Source organism: Mandrillus leucophaeus, unplaced genomic scaffold (assembly GCF_000951045.1).
Source record: "Mandrillus leucophaeus isolate KB7577 unplaced genomic scaffold, Mleu.le_1.0 Scaffold20, whole genome shotgun sequence".
In the NCBI taxonomy this organism is placed as follows: Eukaryota; Metazoa; Chordata; class Mammalia; order Primates; family Cercopithecidae; genus Mandrillus; species Mandrillus leucophaeus.
In genome coordinates, this window is record NW_012102032.1 from 5357224 (window position 1) to 5376437 (window position 19214).

The 19214-nt window shown below is 49.2% G+C and overlaps 1 protein-coding gene across 1 annotated transcript in view; it reads left to right on the forward strand.

The window, feature by feature from the left end:
* TRIM25 (tripartite motif containing 25) overlaps positions 1-15838 on the forward strand; it is a 33545-nt gene extending 17707 nt beyond the window's left edge. The window contains exons 4-9 of the mRNA XM_011979235.1: positions 1680-1839; positions 4069-4134; positions 7559-7585; positions 7906-7989; positions 8069-8167; positions 11519-15838. Of these exons, the coding sequence (XP_011834625.1) occupies positions 1680-1839; positions 4069-4134; positions 7559-7585; positions 7906-7989; positions 8069-8167; positions 11519-12048 (966 nt within the window). The 3' untranslated portion in view covers positions 12049-15838. The remainder of the gene's footprint in view (positions 1-1679; positions 1840-4068; positions 4135-7558; positions 7586-7905; positions 7990-8068; positions 8168-11518) is intronic.
* The last annotated feature ends 3376 nt before the right edge of the window (positions 15839-19214 follow it).

Genomic DNA, 19214 nt, shown 5'->3' on the forward strand with positions numbered 1-19214 from the left:
TGTATTTTTAGTAGAGATGGGGTTTCACCATGTTGGCCAGGCTGGTCTCGAACTCCTGACCTCAGGTGATCCACCCGCCTCGGCCTCCCAAAGTGCTGAGATTACAGGTGTGAGCCACTGCGCCCAACCAGACTGAGTAATTTATAAAGAAAGGAGGTTTATTTGGCTCACAGTTCTACAGGTTGTACAAGCATGGCATCAGCATCTGTCTGGCTTTTAGTGAGGCCTTTGGTGAGGAAGGAAGCGTTTACTCATGGCAGAAGGTGAAGCTGGGAGCAGCCATGTCACAGGGTTAGAGAGGGAGCAAGAGACAGAGGAGGAGGTGCCAGCTTCCATTAAACAACTAGTTTGTGCAAGAACTCACCTGTTACCATGGGGAGGGGACCAAGCCATGCATGAGGGATCCACCCCCATGACCCGAACACCTCCCACCCTGCCCCATCTCCAACATTGAGAATCACATTCCAACGTGAGATTTGGAGGGGACAAACATCCAGACTGTATCAAAGTATCTTTCTAAAGCATGGGCCCCCTGCTATTTCTGGCCTCGTGTCCCTTAGCACGGCCTGCAGGGTCCTGGGTGACTGGGCCCTGCCTGTGCCAGCAGCCTCATCTCTTATCACCCACCCCTGGGTCATGCCCTGTGCACTCACTGTTCCCCAGACACAGTGGGTGTGGGCGGGATGCTATGCCGGGCATTCTTGCCTAGTGAGTCGTATCCTTCCGGGGCCTTGGATCCCATTGTCCTGCCATATCGGTGTTCCCAAGCATGCCCCACTGCTTCTACAGTAGCATTGGGTGATGTTGTTTCAGATGTGCATTTTTTCATGGCTGTTTTGACTGTAAGCCCATCTCTTATTACCCCCATTCATCCTCCTGCAAATCTGACCAGCACATAGCAGAGTGCTTGGCATATAGTGGTGTGCCCCATTGGTTGAGTGACCTGCAGCTCTACCTGAAAGGCCTAGATTCCTTGTTCAGATCGGAGTGGGGAGACAGTGCAGAAGTGAATGGGAACCTTCTCTCTGTGCACTGAGGCCTGATGCGTGCCTAGTCTGGATGGCGTTAAGTTTCATCCCAAGTGCTCATTCCTGTCTGTTGGAGTAGCTGCCCCGAGCGCTCGAAGGATCTGAGTGCACATCTAGGCCTCTTGATACTGTACAACCCTATTTTTCTCAAAGTTTGGGACTTCCAGGAAGACCCTCCTTTCCCATAAGATATTCCCTGGCTGGAATCCACATCCCTTGAGATGTTCCTGTCTGTTACCAGAATGTGTGATTACAGCTGTTCCCCTAGGATTGGAGCGGTCCTGAGTTTCCTGTGCTTTTCCACCCTCAGCTAGAAAAGTGGAAAGAACATCGTCCTGGGGGATCAGAAGACCTCAGTCCCAGCTGTGTCTGTTCCCCTAGCTGGTGGAGTTCCTGGCAGGCTACCGGCCATGTCTAGACCTCAGTTTCCCCATCTGTAAGATCAGTGACCTCTGGGGACCCTTCCAGCTCCAGATTACTGTGTCTTCAAGTGTTATTTAAACTCCTGGTGACCTCTGGCCTGTAATTTGAGAAGGCTGATTGAACTTAGCACTCATGGGCCTAGGGGAGAGCTTCCTGCGGTTGGTGAAGACTGAGCCCAGGTCCCAGTTTCACCAGAGCTGCCTGCACTAACCCCCTGGCATGTTTCAGAAAGCATCAAAACTGCGAGGAATCTCAACAAAGCCCGTCTACATCCCCGAGGTGGAACTGAACCGCAAGCTGATAAAAGGCATCTACCATAGCACCTTAGACCTCAAAAACGAGCTGAAGCAGTGCATCAGGCAGCTCCAGGAGCCCACCCCCAGCTCAGGTGACCTTAGCAGCCCCCTGTGCTGCCCCCTGTGGAGCCCTGTAACCCGATGGGTCCCCTCAATGTTTTGGGATGGGAGACTGGGGCATGATCCCGAGCACTGGGGCCTGAGTTTCAGGGCTCCTGAAACATCCGCCCTCCGTCTGGAGGCTGGTGGGGTGTCTGCTTCATCCTGACATTTTAGGATCTTTCCTAAAGCATTTTTGGGGACTTGATGTTCATGCTTGGACTTGCTGAACAGATAGGCTCTTTTGACCTGTGATCTTGAGGCCAACTTGGATGGGTTTTGAATGGGCTAGGGCTTGTTACTGTGTTTGGTGGGGGAATGGCTCCTTTGGGGGAGAAATCTAGAATTCCTCTGACACCCCCTTTTCATCACCCCATATCCAATCCATTGCCAAATTTCACTTCTTTCAATCTCCTGACTCAGTCTGCTGATCCTAGCGCTGCTTGCCTGTTCTCCATTGCCATCACCTGTCGCCCCATGACTGTGGCAGCTTCCTAAACCCTCTGCATCTGCTGCGGCAGCCAGAGAGATATTTTCATGATGCAGAGCTCATGTCCTGGGACCTATCCTGCTTTGCCCTCTCACTAGGCTTCCCATTACTCCCTGATGCAGACCAAACCCTTGACCCTGGTCTAGAAGCCAGCTCAGGCCCTGTTGGTCTCTCTCCAGCCCCAAGGTGCCCCCCACCCTCCTCTGGTGCATCTCTCTGCATTCAGTTCCTCAAATATGCAAAACTTCCTGCCACAGTGCCTTTGTGTTTGCTCTTCCCCACTCTCCAGAAGGCTTGAACTCTACCGTCTTCACTCATTAACTCCTCTTACCCTTCAAAGATCTCCAAAACATTACATTTATATCCAGCCTCCCCTGCCACTGCTCCCACTCCTCAGACTGGGCCCGGGGTCCTTATCATCCTCCTGGGGCTCTTGCATGGGCAGTATCGCACTCTTCCTCGGGATCCCCATATATCTCCCTCATTAGGTTGTGATCTCTATGAGGTCAGGGGCTGTGGCTTATTTATTTATTTATTTAGAGACAGGATCTTGCTCTGTCACCCAGGCTGGAATGCAATGGCGTGATTATAGTTTACTGTAACCTCAGACTCCTGGGCTTAAGCGATCCTCCTGCCTCAGCCTCCCGACAAGCTAGGACTATAGATACACAACATCTTGCCTGGCTAATTAAAAAAAAAAATTTTTTTTTTTTTTTTTTGAGACAGAGTCTCACTCTATCACCCAGGCTGGAGTGCAATGGCCCAAATCTTGGCTCACTGCAACCTCTGCCACCTAGGTTCAAGCATTTCTCCTGCCTCAGCCTCCTGAGTAGCTGAGATTACAGGCATGTGCCACCACACCCGACTAATTTTTATATTTTTAATAGAGACATGGTTTCACTATTTTGGTCAGGCTGGTCTCGAACTCTCGACCTCAACTAATCTGCCTGCCTCAGCCTCCCAAAGTGCTGGGATTATAGGCGTGAGCCACTGGGCCCAGTCTAAAAAAATTTTTTTTTGTAGAGCCAGGGTTGCGCTCAGTTGTCCAGACTGATCTTGAGCTCCTGGCTTCAAGTGATCCTCCTGCCTTGGCCTCCCAAAGCACTGGGATTACAGGCTTGAGCCACTGTGCCTGGCCTGTCTGATTTTTCTTCAACGCTATTTCCCTAGTGCCTAGCACAGAGCCTGGCCCATAGTAAATCTCTGTTGTGTAGCCCAGGATTGGGTTTGAATCTCAGCTTGGCCTGCCGAGTGTCCTTGCAGAAGGGCTTCTGAAATCGGTGGTGGTGCAGCCCCATTGTGGAAGTGCTGCGTGGGGGCAAAGCTATAGGTGGCTGGTATGTGGGAGGAAGGGAGAGAAAGAACGGTGGGAAAGGAACAAGTGTTGACCCAGCCTCCGCTGCACGACCTTGATCTCATTCAGGAGTCACATCAACCATGAGCAAGGTGAAGTCATCCCCATTGTGTGCTCGAAGAAACCAAAGCCCAGAGAAGTCCAGAGGCCACCGAGCTGGGTGCCGGTGGAAAAAAGACTTGACCCTCGCTACATTTTAAGTCAGAGAACAGAGGGAACACACCAAACTGGTTCTTAGATCACCTTGTTTGTAGCTCTTGTAACGGATGGGATGGGGAAGGTTGGAGGAAGGGGCTGTCTGTGTAAACCCTCTGCAAAGCTGGCTTCTAAGGTCAGTGAGAGGAGCCACAAACACTGGGCCCTTCTTCTGTGACACAGGTGACCCTGGAGAGCATGACCCAGCGTCCACACAGAAATCCACACGCCCTGCGAAGAAGGTCGCCAGTAAGTAGCCCCACCCTTGTCTCCATGGCAACAGCATGGGCTGTGGCCTCCCCAGGCTCTGGCCAAGTCACTTCCAGCCCATCCCGAGTCACTGTGGAGCCTGGACCTCAGTGGGAAAGAAGTTGGCGGCAGTCCCCACTGCAGGGGGTTGCAAGGCTGTGGCAGAAGCTCCCCTGTCCATCAGCGTTGCATTTTGGGGCTGCCTGGAACGGCAAGATGCCTGAAGCTGGCTTGTTTTGAGAAATATTTACTATACCCAAGTCCCTGGGCAGAGCCTTGGGTGAGGAGACTGATGGTGGTCCGGGAAGGGCGGAGGCTAAACCTCCTCGGCATCTCAGCAGCGTTCAGTCTCTGGGTTGTAATGGGCTTCTGCTATTACCATGTTTCTCAACCTTTTTTTTTTTTTGGTTTCTCACTATTGCCCTCCTTCTGCTTCATCCCCTGAACCATTTGAGAAAAATTTTTTTCCTAATTACAAGCCATGAAATTTTAATACCTCCCATCTACTGCATAACTGTTTATGTTCTGTGCTTTTACACATAAAAAGAGTAATCATTTTTTACTCCCCCTCCCCTAAGGATCCATTTTGGCCTCCTAGGGGTACTATCCCCCTCATTGGGCAGGCACCTGCCACTGACATGGGGGTTGGGGAGAAGAGTGATCCTGTTCTGCAAATGTGGACAACAGTGATATCGAGACCACAGGATGATTGTGAGTGATGAGGAGACACTGACTATGAGAGCTCTTTATGAGCCGTATACCACTGAGATGTCCATATACCGCTGACATGTCCATATACCGCTGACATGTCCATATACCGCTGACATGCCCATATACCGCTGAAATGTCCATATACCGCTGAGATGTCCATGTATCACTGAAATGTCCATATACCGCTGACATGTCCATATACCGCTGACATGCCCATATACGGCTGAAATGTCCATATACTGCTGAGATGTCCATATACCGCTGAAATGTCCATGTATCACTGAAATGTCCATATACTGCTGACATGTCCATATACCGCTGACATGTCCATATACGGCTGAAATGTCCATATACTGCTGAGATATCCATATACCGCTGAAATGTCCATATACCGCTGAGATATCCATATACCGCTGACATGTCCATATACTGCTGAAATGTCCATATATCACTGACATGCCCATATACTGCTGACATGCCCATATAGTGTTGACATGTTCATATACCACTGACATGTCCATATACCACTGAAATGTTAGCTGTCATTGCTTCCCTGAAAAGTCGGTGTGAACCCAGGAGGGCTGGCTGTACACTGCTGGTGTTGGGGGGGATGAGAGAGCCAGGGCTTGCTCTTTTTTGTTGTTGTTGCTTGTGCTTAGTGTTTAGGTCTCCTGTAGCAGGCAGAGTGTGGTATCGGTCCCTGAATGGAACAGAGTCAGGGCTGGGATGCCTGGTGCAGATGGAGGAGAGAGCCCTTAGCTGGGCCGGAAAACTTCAAAGGGTGCTTTATGTGAAAAGGGAAGTGAAAGAGCAAGTGGAAAATACTGTTGGCCTGTGTTCTTCCTCAGTCACCTTCCTCTGAAAGCTCGTCCCTCGGTATGAATGAGTTGGGGATGCTGGCCAGCAGGCAGGTGTGTTCCCCGGTGAGGTGAGGTCCTCCTGTCACAGCAGAATGACACCCTGGAGAATAAAGTTCGGGAATGAATCGAGGCTCCTGTAGGCTGAAATGGGGAACTAGGGGAGGAGGGATGGACTAGTCCTAGTGCAGAAAGATATCTAAGGGTAGGTGATGAGGGAGGTGCCTGTGCCCTAGACTGATATCACAGCCTGGGCCTCCCAGGATGCTGGTCCACAGGGAGTAGGTGGGAAAGTGGCAGAAGGTGAGGAAATGGGGCAGAGAGTGAGCGACGGCGAGTGATGTGACTTTGAAGTAGGAGAAGCGGTAGCGGGAGCGTCGTGGTGTGACAGAGTTCTGCTGGGGAGGTAGAGGGTAATAGGAGAGAGCGGGGCTCATCTGTGATGCCAGGTGTCCTGCAGGCGGGCAGAGAGATGATTTCAAAAACACCCTTTTTTGTTCCAGTGTTGTGGAAGGTGGCAAAGAAGGAACCTGGAATCTTCTAGCCCACTTGAGTGGACTTTGGACTCACCTGGAGGGCTTGTACGCCACAGATTGCTGGTCTCACCCCCAACCTTTATGATTCAGTGGCTCTGGCTTGGGGCCCAAGAATTTGCATTTACTATTTTTTAAGAGACAGAGTCTCACTTTTTTGCCTAGGCTGGAGTGCAATGGTGCGAACAGAACTCATTGCAGCCTCAAACTCCTGGGCTCAAGTGATCCTCCTGCCTTAGCCTCTTGAGTAGTTAGGACTATAGGCATGTGCTACCAAACCAGGCTAATTAAAACAATTTTTTTTTTTTTTTTTTTTGTAGAGATGGGATATTGATATGTTGTCCAGGTTGATCTTGAACTCCTGGCCTCAAGCAGTCCTCCCGCCTCAGCCTCCCAAATTGCTGGGATTGTGGGAGTAAGCTACAGTGCCTGACCAATAATTTGCATTTTTTAGGGGTTCTCTGGTTATGCCACTGCAGCTGGCTTGGGCACCAGACTTTGAGGACAACTATTTTAGCCAAACTCAGTTCCTGTTGGTAGACACTCCAGATATTTTTAAAAGATTTGGCAAGCTTTTTTCTTTTTCTTTTTCTTTTTTTTTTTTGAAACAGGGTCTCATTTTTTTGCCCAGGCTGGAGTACAGTGGCAAGAACACAGCTCACTGCAGCCTCATCGTCCTGGGCTCAAGCAGTTCTCCTGCCTCAGCTCCCAAGTAGCTGGGACTACAGGTGCGTGCCACTAGGCCCGGCTAGGTTTTTTTTTTTTTTTTTGTAGAAATGGGGTTTCCCCATGTTGCCCATGCTAGTTTCTAATGCTTGAGCTCAAGTGATCCCTGCACCTCGGCCTCCCAAAGTGCTGGGATTCCAGGCGTGAGCCACCGTGCACCCAGCCCTTGGCAAGCTTTTTTTTTTTTTTTTTTTTTGCTGATTACCTATTTGGTTTTTATTTGTGTTTGTTCCTTTATGGAAATATGATTTACCTGCAGTAAATCTCTTTTTTCCCTGCAGTAAATCTTAAATGTGCAGTTAGATCTATTTTGACAAATGCATACCATGTGTTACCATTATCCAAATCAAGATAAAGGATTTCCCTTGCTCCAGAAAATTCCTTCATGCTCCTTATTAGTCGGTCCCTGCCCCCACGACCACTCATGCTGGTTTCTATCACTATAGATTCATTTTGCCTGCTGACTCCTTCTATTTTTCAAGTTAAAACATCCTTTTATTTGTCTGGATCAAATTAATGCACATGAATGTTACTGTTTTGAAAATGTCATTGTGTTGCACCTTAAAAGATTTTAATTCTGAAAACTTTCTTTTGCAGAAGAGGAAAAGAAATCCAAGAAACCTCGTAAGTTATACATTTCTGCAACTGTTTATTTCTTGAGACTGCCCAAGCACAGAACTAAATGCTGGTAGAGAGAGTCGACCTTGCTCATCAGGGTTCCGTGGTGGGTTCTATATGAGTCCATTCTGTAATGGCAGCAGGCCTGAGGCTGGAGGGGAGGACAGCATAAATGAGATGAATAAGGTGACTTTAGCCTGGTCTGGTGTCCCCTGTGTTGCCCTGCTGTTCAGGCGTGTGTTTGTAGAAGCGGGTCTTAATCAGCGTGAAAGGGAGTAGAGGCCATCCCGTTGCTCTGTATCATGTTTCTCTTTCCTTACCCCCAGCCTCTGTCCCTGCCTCATCCAGCAAGCTTCCCACATTTGGAGCCCCGGAACAGTTAGTGGATTTAAAACAACCTGGCTCGGAGGGTGAGTTATCACAGGCAAGGAGCTTTGGGGTGTCCACTCGGAGTTTGTTCTGCAAATCGCTCTCTGTTTCCTCTCCCAGCTGCAGCCAAAGCCACCAGCTTGCATCCGAACTCAGCAGCTCTCAAGGCCAAGGTGCTGGAGACCTTCCTGGCCAAGTCCAGACCCGAGCTCCTGGAGTGTGAGTAGCTTCGGGGCTGGTGCGCGGTTCCACTGGTTCTGTCTCTTCTGTGCCGCTCTGTGCAGCTCTCTGAGGCCGCTGGCTGGCTGTATCAGCCGCTCCCCTTCACTTGTCCTCTACTTTGTTGCTCCCTTATTTTCTCCCAGTCATCAGTGCCTTTCTTTACTTTTCCTAACCAGCTCAGGTTTCACAATCGGTCCTTTGACTCTCCCTCTTGCCTTCTAGTCTGGCCCAACTGAGCTCACCTTTCTCTGTGGGTTGGCGCCTGCATGTCCCCTGCAGAGAAGGCAGGGCGATTGTGGTCACCAGCCTTCACCGGGCGTCCCATTGCCGGCACACCTGCCCTGCATCTCCTGTCTCCTCCCCACTACTCTCCAGAGCCACCATTCCCAAGACTTCCCACTGGCCATAGCTCCAGCCTTCTCCCTGTCCCTCCCACCTTCTGCTTCACGGAAAAGACAGACACTGTAAAAGGGGCTCCCCCTGCTCTGTTACTGTCATCGCATCTGCTTCTACCGTGCCCCCTTTCTCACCTCCTGGCCCCTTTCCCAAGGCTAGTCCCTGGCCCTGGGCTCTGGAGTCTGCTCCCCATGCGCTCTCTGGAATCTTCTGCTCTTTCTTAGGCCTTCCCATTCCCATCTCTTCACCCTCAGCATCTCTACCTAGGCTTGCCTATCTGTAGCATGTTTACATCTCTCCAAATCACAAAAACCCAGCAAAACTGTCTCAGCTGCAGCTCTGTTTTCTGCCTCCCTTTCACCAGAATGCTTGTTAAAAATACAAATTACTAGCTGGGTGCGGTGGCGCATGCCTGTAATCCTAGCACTTTGGGAGCCCGAGGCAAGTGGATCACCTGAGGTCAGGAGTTCAAAACCAGTCTGGCCAACATGGTGAAACCCCATCTCTACTAAAAATACAAAAAATTAGCCAGGCGTGGTGGCACATGCCTATAATCCCAGCTACTTGGGAGGCTGAGGCACGAGAATCACTTGAACCTGGGAGGTAGAAGTTGCAGTGAGCTGAGATTGTGCCACTGCACTCCAGTCTGGGCAACAGAGTGAGACTCTGTCTTAAAAAGCAAACAAACACAAACAGAAAACCCCCAAAAAACAAATTCCTGGGCCCTGTTCCAGTCCTACAAGATGAGACTCAGGCAAGCACAGAAAGCTGTATGATTAGCTCATTTCCTCCATGATCCTTTTGAGGACAGTTGGGGAAAAGCAGCTCTGCAGATTGTCTACATTGGTGGCTCTCAGCTGTAGCCACGTGTTGGAAGCCTGGGGAGCTTTTAAAATCCCTGATGCCAGGCTGTCCCCCAGACTGGTTCATTCAGAATCTCAGTGTTTGGCTGCCCAGGGTTGCAGTGTGGGGCCGAGGTGGGAGCCTGAAGTCTAATCCTCGTGCCACTGCAGTCTGACCTGTGTCCTGCCCTTGACCCAGGCAGCTCTGAGGTCATCAGTGTCCTCTGTGTCACAAAATCCAAGGGATGCCTTTCAGCTTTTATTTAGCTTCACCTGTCAGTGGCATTCCTCCTCCTTCTGACACTCTCTCCTCTTGCCCCTTGAGCCACTATACCCCCAGGGTTTCCACCCACCCCTCCTTTGCAAGCTCGTCCAACCTGGAAGTGGGTGGAGTTCCGTTGTCAAGGCCAGGCCTAGGGCCCTCCCACTTTCCGTCTTCTTGTTTCCTCTGCACCCATGTGCAACTCTCCAGGCAGCACCTGCCAGTGGTACCCACTTCCATGTGGTGGCCAAAACCAATCACTGAAAAATATAGCCCTTCCTTTATCATAAGCAGCTGCAGCAGGCTTGGTGGGGATCTGTGGGTCCCTTGCTTTCTCAGGCTGGCCTTCTTGTAGCCCTCCGCTGTCCCTGCCCCCCATGAGAGGCCCAGACCAGCCCTGGGCGCAGCTAACTCTTGCCCAAGCTGCTAGCAGCGGTGCTGAACCACATGTTTCAGGAGCTGCTGTGCACTCTGTGGCAGAGCCGCATAAGCTGGGAAAGTAAAGTTCTATCAACTTAGGGCCTTTTCCACCCCCAGCTTATTCATTTTGCCTGGAGGGAAACTCGGGCTTCAGTGAAAAGTGTCATGTCCCGAGCCACCTAGCAAGTGAGTAGGGACAAAAGAGACTAGGGTGAAAGCCCAAGTCTCTTGGTTCCCAAGTTCCCAAGCTAGATTTGTCCCTGTCTGCCTTGCTGCCCCATAAGCTATCTCCCATGGGTCCAGGATCGCTTGTGAGGGCGGAGGCAGAGGAGATTGAGTACGGGGACGACACTAAGGGGAGCTTAATCCTCAGATGTCCTGGAACTGCTTGTAAATGGCAGAAAGGGCAGGGAGGGCATGCTCGTGTCACACCAAGAATATAGTCAGGCCATGTCTCTGCTTACAGACCTCGCTTGGCTCCCTGCTGCCCACCAGTTAAAGTCTAGACTCCTGAGCCCTTCCCTTTCTAGCCCCATCATGTTTCCCTTCTCCTGATGCATCTGTGTTCCCAGCCACCCAGCTTCCCCAATCCCGGCACATGCCAACCCTCTTGGCACTCCGTGGCTTCACCCTCACTGTTCCTTCTGTCTGGAACAGCTTTTCTCTCTCTGTTCTTCTCTGTCTAGTTCTCATCATCTGTTACTTGGCTCCAATTCCAGCCTGCCAGTGAAATGTTCCCCAACTGTAGCATCAGTTGCCTTGTCTCTGTGTCCCTACAGTGTGTGCCTACCCTTTTGGCAAAGTGTGAGTCTCATCATGTTGTTACTGATGGACTCGCCTTGCTTGTTGGAGTGTGAACTCCGTGAGGCCAGGCACCTTGTCTCTCTGGTTCATGGCTGTGTATCTTGTGCCAGAATCTGGTGTCAGTCAGGTGCCTGGTAAATGGTTTTGGATGGATGAATGGACAGACATATGGATGACTGATAGATGATAGATGGCTGGCTGGCTGGACAGAATAGATGGATGAATGGATGGCTAGATGAGCTGATGAATAATGGTAGGTAGATGGATGGATAGATAAATGGACAGATGGATAGATGGGTGGATAGATTAATGAATGAATGAATGGATAAATGGAAAGGCAGAAGGATGGATAGATAAGTGGATAGATGGATGAATGGAAGAATGGATAGATAGGTAGATAGATGGGTATATGGATAGATGGATGGATGGATACATGGATGGATTGATAGATACATGGATAGATGGATGAATAGACAGACAGATGAGTGGATGGATGGACCAGTGGGTAGATGGGTGCATGGATGGATAAAACTAGTGAATAAATAGTACCACTTTGGGAAAGGTCTAAAAGTGAGAGCACTTTGGGCCCCTTGTAATTAATTCCTTGGGATGATGTTTTCTCAGATTACGTTAAAGTCATCCTGGACTACAACACCGCCCACAACAAAGTGGCTCTGTCAGAATCCTATACAGTAGCTTCTGTGGCTGAGATGCCTCAGAACTACCGGCCGCATCCCCAGAGGTTCACATACTGCTCTCAGGTGCTGGGCCTGCACTGCTACAAGAAGGGGATCCACTACTGGGAGGTGGAGCTGCAGAAGAACAACTTCTGTGGGGTAGGCATCTGCTACGGCAGCATGAACCGGCAGGGCCCAGAGAGCAGGCTCGGCCGCAACAGCGCCTCCTGGTGCGTGGAGTGGTTCAACACCAAGATCTCTGCCTGGCACAATAACGTGGAGAAAACCCTGCCCTCCACCAAGGCCACGCGGGTGGGCGTGCTTCTCAACTGTGACCACGGCTTTGTCATCTTCTTCGCTGTTGCCGACAGGGTCCACCTGATGTATAAGTTCAAGGTGGACTTTACCGAGGCTTTGTACCCGGCTTTCTGGGTGTTTTCTGCTGGTGCCACACTCTCCATCTGCTCCCCCAAGTAGGCAGGCTGTAGACACTTGGGCTGACTGCCTGCAGAGGTCCCAAGACCCTAGTGAAAATGCAGCAGGCAGAACTCTCCTTAGACAATTCCCCAAGAGGTACCAAGGATTGGGAGCATGGGAGGGGAGCTGGTGGGAGGGTGGGATATGGGATTTAGCCAGGAAAGGGGTGAGGGTGATTGTGTTGTAGGTGAGGAGGCATTTCCACCCCTCGGTGCCTATCAGGGCAGAGTGACCTGCTCCCCATTGTTCTGGAAATCTCCAGGCTGCTGGGTAGCTGGGCAGAGCTCTGGGGAGTGAAGTCATGAGTGCCCGATTCCTCTTAGAGAAAATCCATAGCTACTGTAGGTTCTGTCTTGGGTCACTTGGATCTGAAGGCTGCCCCTTTGCTCTCTGGGGTAGCCTTCAGATCTTGGTGTTTTGATTACTCGCTATAGATGTTTTTAAAATTCCAAAGTCATTGAGTTTCAATATTATATAACCTCCATTACCCGCATGTTGGGGCTCGATCTCCTGGTTATTATCTGTGCTTGAGGAAACATCCACAGCAGTCTCTCCCCAGAACAGAGTTTCCTAAAGAAGCATGCCCTCTTCCTCCACTGGAACATAGTGCATTCCCTTCCTACCCTGCTCACCCATCGCCCCCCCATTGATGGTTTTCAAACAGGAAACTTTTCAGCTAAGGCTTCAGACCGTGATTGGAATGAGCCTGTGTTGGATTTGTGATTCAAGATCACGGTGACCCTGATCCAGTTTGGGTGGAAATCCTTCCCAAGTATCATGAGAAGCATCTTGGCAGAGATGCTTTGGTGGGAGCCATGAGCTTTGCTGGAGGCCTTGCTTCCCATATCCTTGGCTGAGGGGCAAGGAACTCTGCCAGGCGAGGGGGACGCTGCCCCTGGGTCAACAGAAGCCTGGTGGGTTTGCTCGTGTTAGAGTGTCCTGCCTTCTTACTGACAACTCTCCTCAGTGATAGCCTCTCTCCCCTGGATTGTGAGATACGGAGTGACAGTGCAGGTACCACTGAGGCTAGCACAGTCAAGCAGCCAGCTAAGCTGGATCCCTGAAGCCTGCTATCACGCAGACAGGCTGTGCAGCTGCCTCGGGACCACACTAGGCCACTTGCTGGGGCGTCAGCCTATCACCAAAAGGGTCTTTTAGCAAACCTCATGGGGAACAGGAACATTCCTGTTCATCCCTGGCCACAGGCTGCAGACCCAGCAATGGCCCTCGCGTGAGTCAGAGCCTGGGGCTGGCCCTAGCCCCTTCTACTGCCTTCCTCGTTTGAGCCAATTCTATAAGCTCACATTGATCAGGGAGGGAAAGAGCTAAAGAGGGTCACACAAGTGGCTATTTTCCCTGCAGTGTTTCTGTGCGGTGAAAATAACCCAGTCCACTAAGGGGCGGGAGTGAATGGATTGCTGGATTTTCCCCAAGCTCCTTATAGCCTGATGTCATCAGGATGTGAGTGTGAGGAATTTACCCTCTTAAAATGAAATGAGTCCAACTCTGGGCTTTGCTTAGAGGAGAGCTCCTGTCAGGCTTTTTATAATATGAAAAGAGGTCACCATTGGGGAAGTAGAGACCCCAGACCTTTTCATATGGATATCTGAGAATATAATGTATCTCAGGCCTTGTGCTGGAACTCTAGGGCACTCTAGGCAGGCTCAGAACCCTTGATATTCCTTACAGGTACACACCTGACATGCAGGTACATACCTGATCGGTGTCATCTCCTAACAAGGATTTTCAGTTCCTCGAGAGCAATAATCTTTGTAGGAAAGACATCCCTGCAATAGATGATATGTGGTCCTTAGAAGTTTTCTTCCTTTACTACTTGGAAGAAAAGTTCTTTGGTGATTCTTCTCTGCTTTTGAAGATGATCAAAAGCATCTTCATTGATTTTCTGAAATGAAAGCCTTGTCTGAAACCAATTAATACTTGGGAAACAGCTGGGCTTGGAGGAGTAGAATGCCAGAGATAAATCCATGGCTCCTGCTCTGGCTTTCTTCTGCAGAAATAAGGGCAACAGTAAGGCCCCTTCCCTGGCAAATGTGCAGCTTGGGACAGGGAAGCATGAGACCCTCTGTTTAAAACAGAGTCAAGTAGGTAACCAAAGCCAAGCTCTGTGCAAGGTGCTTTGGAGTTGTAAATTGAGGAATGCATCCTTGCTGTCTTGAACCATTCTGTTTGCAATGGTAAGACCTTACATAACCTAGCCTTGCAGGGCCGCCACACACCCCTGGAGTCCTAGAGTTGGAGGAACCTTTGTATCCATCTGACTTCTCATTTTGCAGAATATGATGAGAAAGTGGAGGATCACTCTGTTCACCACTCTTGCTGTTCCATTAGGGAGGAGATGCCTGATAGCATGTGTGAGGGAAACACTCTGGTACACCGGGAAGTATCAGAAATTCCCAGAAACACACACATAAAATACTATCCTAGACCCAGGTACTGGGGACTGTCTCAGTCAGTGTGGCATGATAAATAAAAGGTTAGGATCAAGTCTTTGTATTTCAAGATGTGGTAGCTGATTATTCCTGTTTTAAGTACTCTGAAATCGATCTGCGATCAATAATACTAATATGTTATCTTTTACCATATTCTGCCTCTTACTATTGATTTTAATTAGTTAGGAGTATTTGAACTGTTATTTCTTGAGCTTAATATTTTTTTAGAGTTAATTCTTTAAGGAGATAATCACGGCTGTAGACAAGGCCAGGGCTGGCTGATGTGCCTTAGAAGCTTTGAATGCAATAAAGCGGTGTTTGGCATTCTCTCCTGCATTGTAGTGCAGGTAGAAAATGCTATTTGTTCGTCATACTGTTGTCAACAGATGAGCCACCCACTACAGACGGCTACTACGCAGGGACCTGCCCAGGCCTCACCCAGGGGCTCCCAAATGTCGAGATTTCTGCAGACCTATAGCCAGCACACTTAGTCCTGCCCCAGTAGAGCTCCTCTTCGGGAAGCTTTTGATAAGGAGTTCTCAGACCGATAGGATGTCTGTCTGGGCTTTGCTGCGGGACAATCCTAACTGCGGGGGCTAGGGGAAAGCGGGGCAGTATTGATCAAAGAGTAAGCCACACACGGATAATCAGTTGCTAGGGATGGAGGTTTGAGGGTTCATTATATTATTCATTTTACTGTTGTATATGTTTGAAAATGTCTATAATAAAAAGCTTTAAAAAAAAAAAAAAGAAACAAAAATAGTTCAGGGCAGCAATGGGTCCTCCCTGTTCAGTGGATTTTATCCTTGTTTCAGTTGGGGTAGGAGTTCCAGGAGGTGCGGATTGGAGGTTGTCTAAAGAATTGGACTGGCCTTTGTCCCTGCTTCCTGGGAGGGAGACTTTCAGTCCTTGACATTTCCAGGGTAATAGGAGTGTCTTTGTTATTTGTGAGGCCATGGGATCACACCTGAGCTTATGCTAAAAGGTGGGATGACTCAGAGCTGGGGCTGGTCACCAGAAAGACTGACCATGTGATTAGAGGGTTGAGGCTTTGAGTCAGCCTGCCCTATGCGGTGGGGGACTGGAGGCTGAGTTTAATCATCTGGCCAGTGCTTTAATCGATACATCATGAAACCCCAATAAAAACTCTGGACACTAAAGCTCAGCACAGCTTCCTGGTTGGTGAAGCCGTGGCTGTGCCAGTAGGGCAGTGTGCCCTAATTCCACGAAGAGGGGGCATGGGAGCGCTGTGCTCGAGACCCTTCCAGACCTTTCCCTGTGTCTTATTTGGCTTGTGGAGCTGATTTGTATCCTTTATAATAAAACTAATCATAAGTATAGTCGTGAGTTCTGTGATTTTTAGTGAATCATTGAACCTGAGGAAGGTCATGGTACCCTCCTGGGATTGTAGCCAGTTGGTCACAAGTGCTGGTGGCCTGGGATCCCCACATGGGGCTGGTGTCTGAAGTGAGGGCAGCCTGTTGGGGACTATGTCCCTTCACCCATGGCATGTGATCTAACTCTGCTGGTCGTTGTTAGAATTGTGGTGCGGTACACCAGGTGGTGTCAGAACAGAGGCGGTGGGATCTGCACACCTTGAGTAAGCCCTTCTCGACCAGCTTGTTGGAACAAAACACAGTGCTCTTCATGGGAGCCTCCCAAGTTTCTTCTCACCTGTGTGAAGTCTCCTTGGTTTACTGTCCTGGGTTTTTTTCTCTCTCATCCCCAACCTCTCCTGTAGTTTTTTCTTCCTCACTGTCACTGTAACCGTAAAAATACTCAGTATGTCAGTGACAGACTTGTCCTTCTATTCAGAGATGACTCTTCAACCGTCCGGGGACACTTTTTTCCAATAAAAAGTTCAGGATGGTAATTTGTGACTCCTTACTAAAGGCAAGCTGGGAGTGCGTGTGTGCGTGTGTGTGTGTGTGTGTTTGCACGCGTGTATGGTTTTTAAGTCATTTGTGGTCTGCTGGAGTGACCCATGGGCTAAGTTTGGACTTGCTCATAGGTTTTACATCTGTTTTCTCATCAGTTCCCAGGCGGTCTTGAAATGCCATAGCATCATGAATAACCAATGGATCTCCAACCGTTATTGACCTTGGAGTCACAGTCTACTTGTATTTTATTGTAGATCAATTCCAATACATAAAATACAGGAAGACTCTAAAAAAGCAAATCAAAGAGTGAAGGGGAAATGATACATTTAAAAAGCCTATTTTAAAGGGGGCAATTTGGAATAAATGCACACACAAAATAGGGTCCTTTTGCTGATGCCTCTGCTGCCTTATCGAGCTGTATGTCCTTTAGTCCAGGCACATCTCCTTTCTGAGTCTTGACTTTGCCTGCATTAATGGTTCCATGAGGATCAGATGAAATTTTTGAGGTAAAAATAGGTTGACATTTAAAATATGGTACATGTGATTATTCTACCTTCTCTACATACCCATAAACACACCTGCATTTTGAGGGAAGTCCAGTTTGGGGCTGCCTTGGGAACTAGGACGCAGTATTATAGCCAAAGGGCCTTTTCTCTCAACCAAGGCATGTTGGCATTGCCACCACTCCCTTCTTGGGGTCACATTCCCCACAGAGTTCCTGCACCCAAAGGCTTTTGATATTGGGTGAGCCCCACCTACTCCCTTCCCTTGTGTATTTGAACTTTGTTCTTCTCCTTTCTGCTTCACTATATCCCCTTTCTCCCTGTCAGCTTCCTGAGCTTGTTCTGTGAACCACAGATAAGCCATTTGCATGCCCAGGCTGTGCTGAGCCCTGTTTGCTGTCCTTGGCACCCCGTCCCTGATCTGGGATGGCAAAGCAGGCAGGTGTTCTCAAACAGCTTCTAGGGATCCAGCCACAGATGCCTCTCCCTGTCTCCCACCCCAAGACTCACTTCTGTTCTATCTGCCCACTGGGGCTTCACTGATTTGTTTGTTTATTTTCTGAGACTCTAGCTCTATCACCCAGGTTTGAGTGTAGTGGCCTGATCTTGGCTCACTGCAACCTCTGCCTCCCAGGCCCAAGTGATTCTCCTGCCTCAGCCTCCTGAGTAGCTGAGATTACAGGCGTGTACCACAATGCCCAGCTATTTTTTCTATTTTTAGTAGCGATGGGGTTTCACCATGTTGGCCAGACTAGTCTTGAACTCCTGGCCTCGAGTGATCTGCCCCTTGGCCTCCCAAAGTGCTGAGATTACAGGTGTGAGCCACCGTGCCCAACCTTCTTCATTGATTTTTTATTGCCTAGCCATGAATTCAGCATGTGGAAGAAATGTTAATACTTTGAGGTAAACAGACAGACTAGGCCACCTAGAGAGCTGGTTGAGTTTCCCATCAAGGGAGGTATAAAGATAAGTTGGACACGTGGTGGGACACCCAGATCCCTTGTCCTTTTCTCTTAATCACTTCATTATTTTTCTAAGAATGATACATGGATAGTATGGATAGGCTTTGTGTCCCCACCCAGATCTCATCTTGAATTGTAATCCCATAATCCCTGCTTGTCCAGGGAGAGAGCAGGTGGAGGTAACTAAATCATGGGAGTGGTTCCCCCATGCTGTTCTCATGATAGTGAGATCTGATTTCACAAGATCTGATGGTTTTATAAAGGGTTCTTCCCCCCTGGTTCAGTACTTCTCCTTCCTGCTGCCTTGTGAAGAAGATGCCTTGCTTTCCCTTTGACTTCTGGCATAATTGTAAGTTTCCTGAGGCCTCTCCAGCCATGCTGAACTGTGTGTCAATTAAACTTCTTTCCTTTATAAATTACCCAGTCTGGGGCAGTTCTTTATAGCAGTGTGAAAATGGACTAATACAATGGTTATTATGAAGGAGTAAAGCAGGACAGAAAATTACAAATAAATCATCTCAAATGCCACCATCTGGAAAGAAATCTGTCTGTTAGTGGATAAATAGATAGATGCATGCATAGATGATGTTGTAAACATGATAGAGAGATGGCAGATAGGTAGAATGACAGATGGTCAGTGGTTTTTAATCCTTCTGGAATCACAGACCTCTTTGGGAATCAAACTATAGCTTGACCTCAGAACTCCCTCAGCAGAACAACACATGCATACACATACACAGAACGCAACTTTGCACACAGTTTTAGGGGATTCATGAAAAGCTGCTGCCACAGAATGATTGATCTTTGTGTAGTCCCATGAAAAGATATATTTAATTTCATCATGGAAACAACAACTTAGCAAACATGAAAACAGTGTTATAGGCATGTAATATATTCACAACGAGGAGCAGCTGCCACATTGCCTGCCCCAAACACACACACCACACCCACACCCACAATCGAACGAGTGAACCAAACAAAACCAGCTGCTCTGACCTTTTCCATGAATGTATATTTGCTACTTGTTCATTCGTTCTGTCATCTGCTGGCACTTGCTCTCTAGAAACATGAAAGGTCATGAGCTCATGCCAGGACCCGCCATCTCCCTGCATTCAGACAGCTCCTACCCACCAGATGCTGGCCTGTCTGATGATGATGAGCCTCCCAATGCCAGCCTGCCCCCCGACCCGCCACTTCTCACTGTGCCCCAGATGCACAGTGCCTGTGACCAGTGGCTGCAGGATGCCTTCCACATCAGCCTCTGAAGAACTGGCGGGGCGGGGCGTGGGTGGGCACGCACCCATGCAAAAGTCTCAGAGACTCCCCCTTCCGTAAGCCCTTAGACTGCCGTGCTGGTGCCTTCCCCCATAC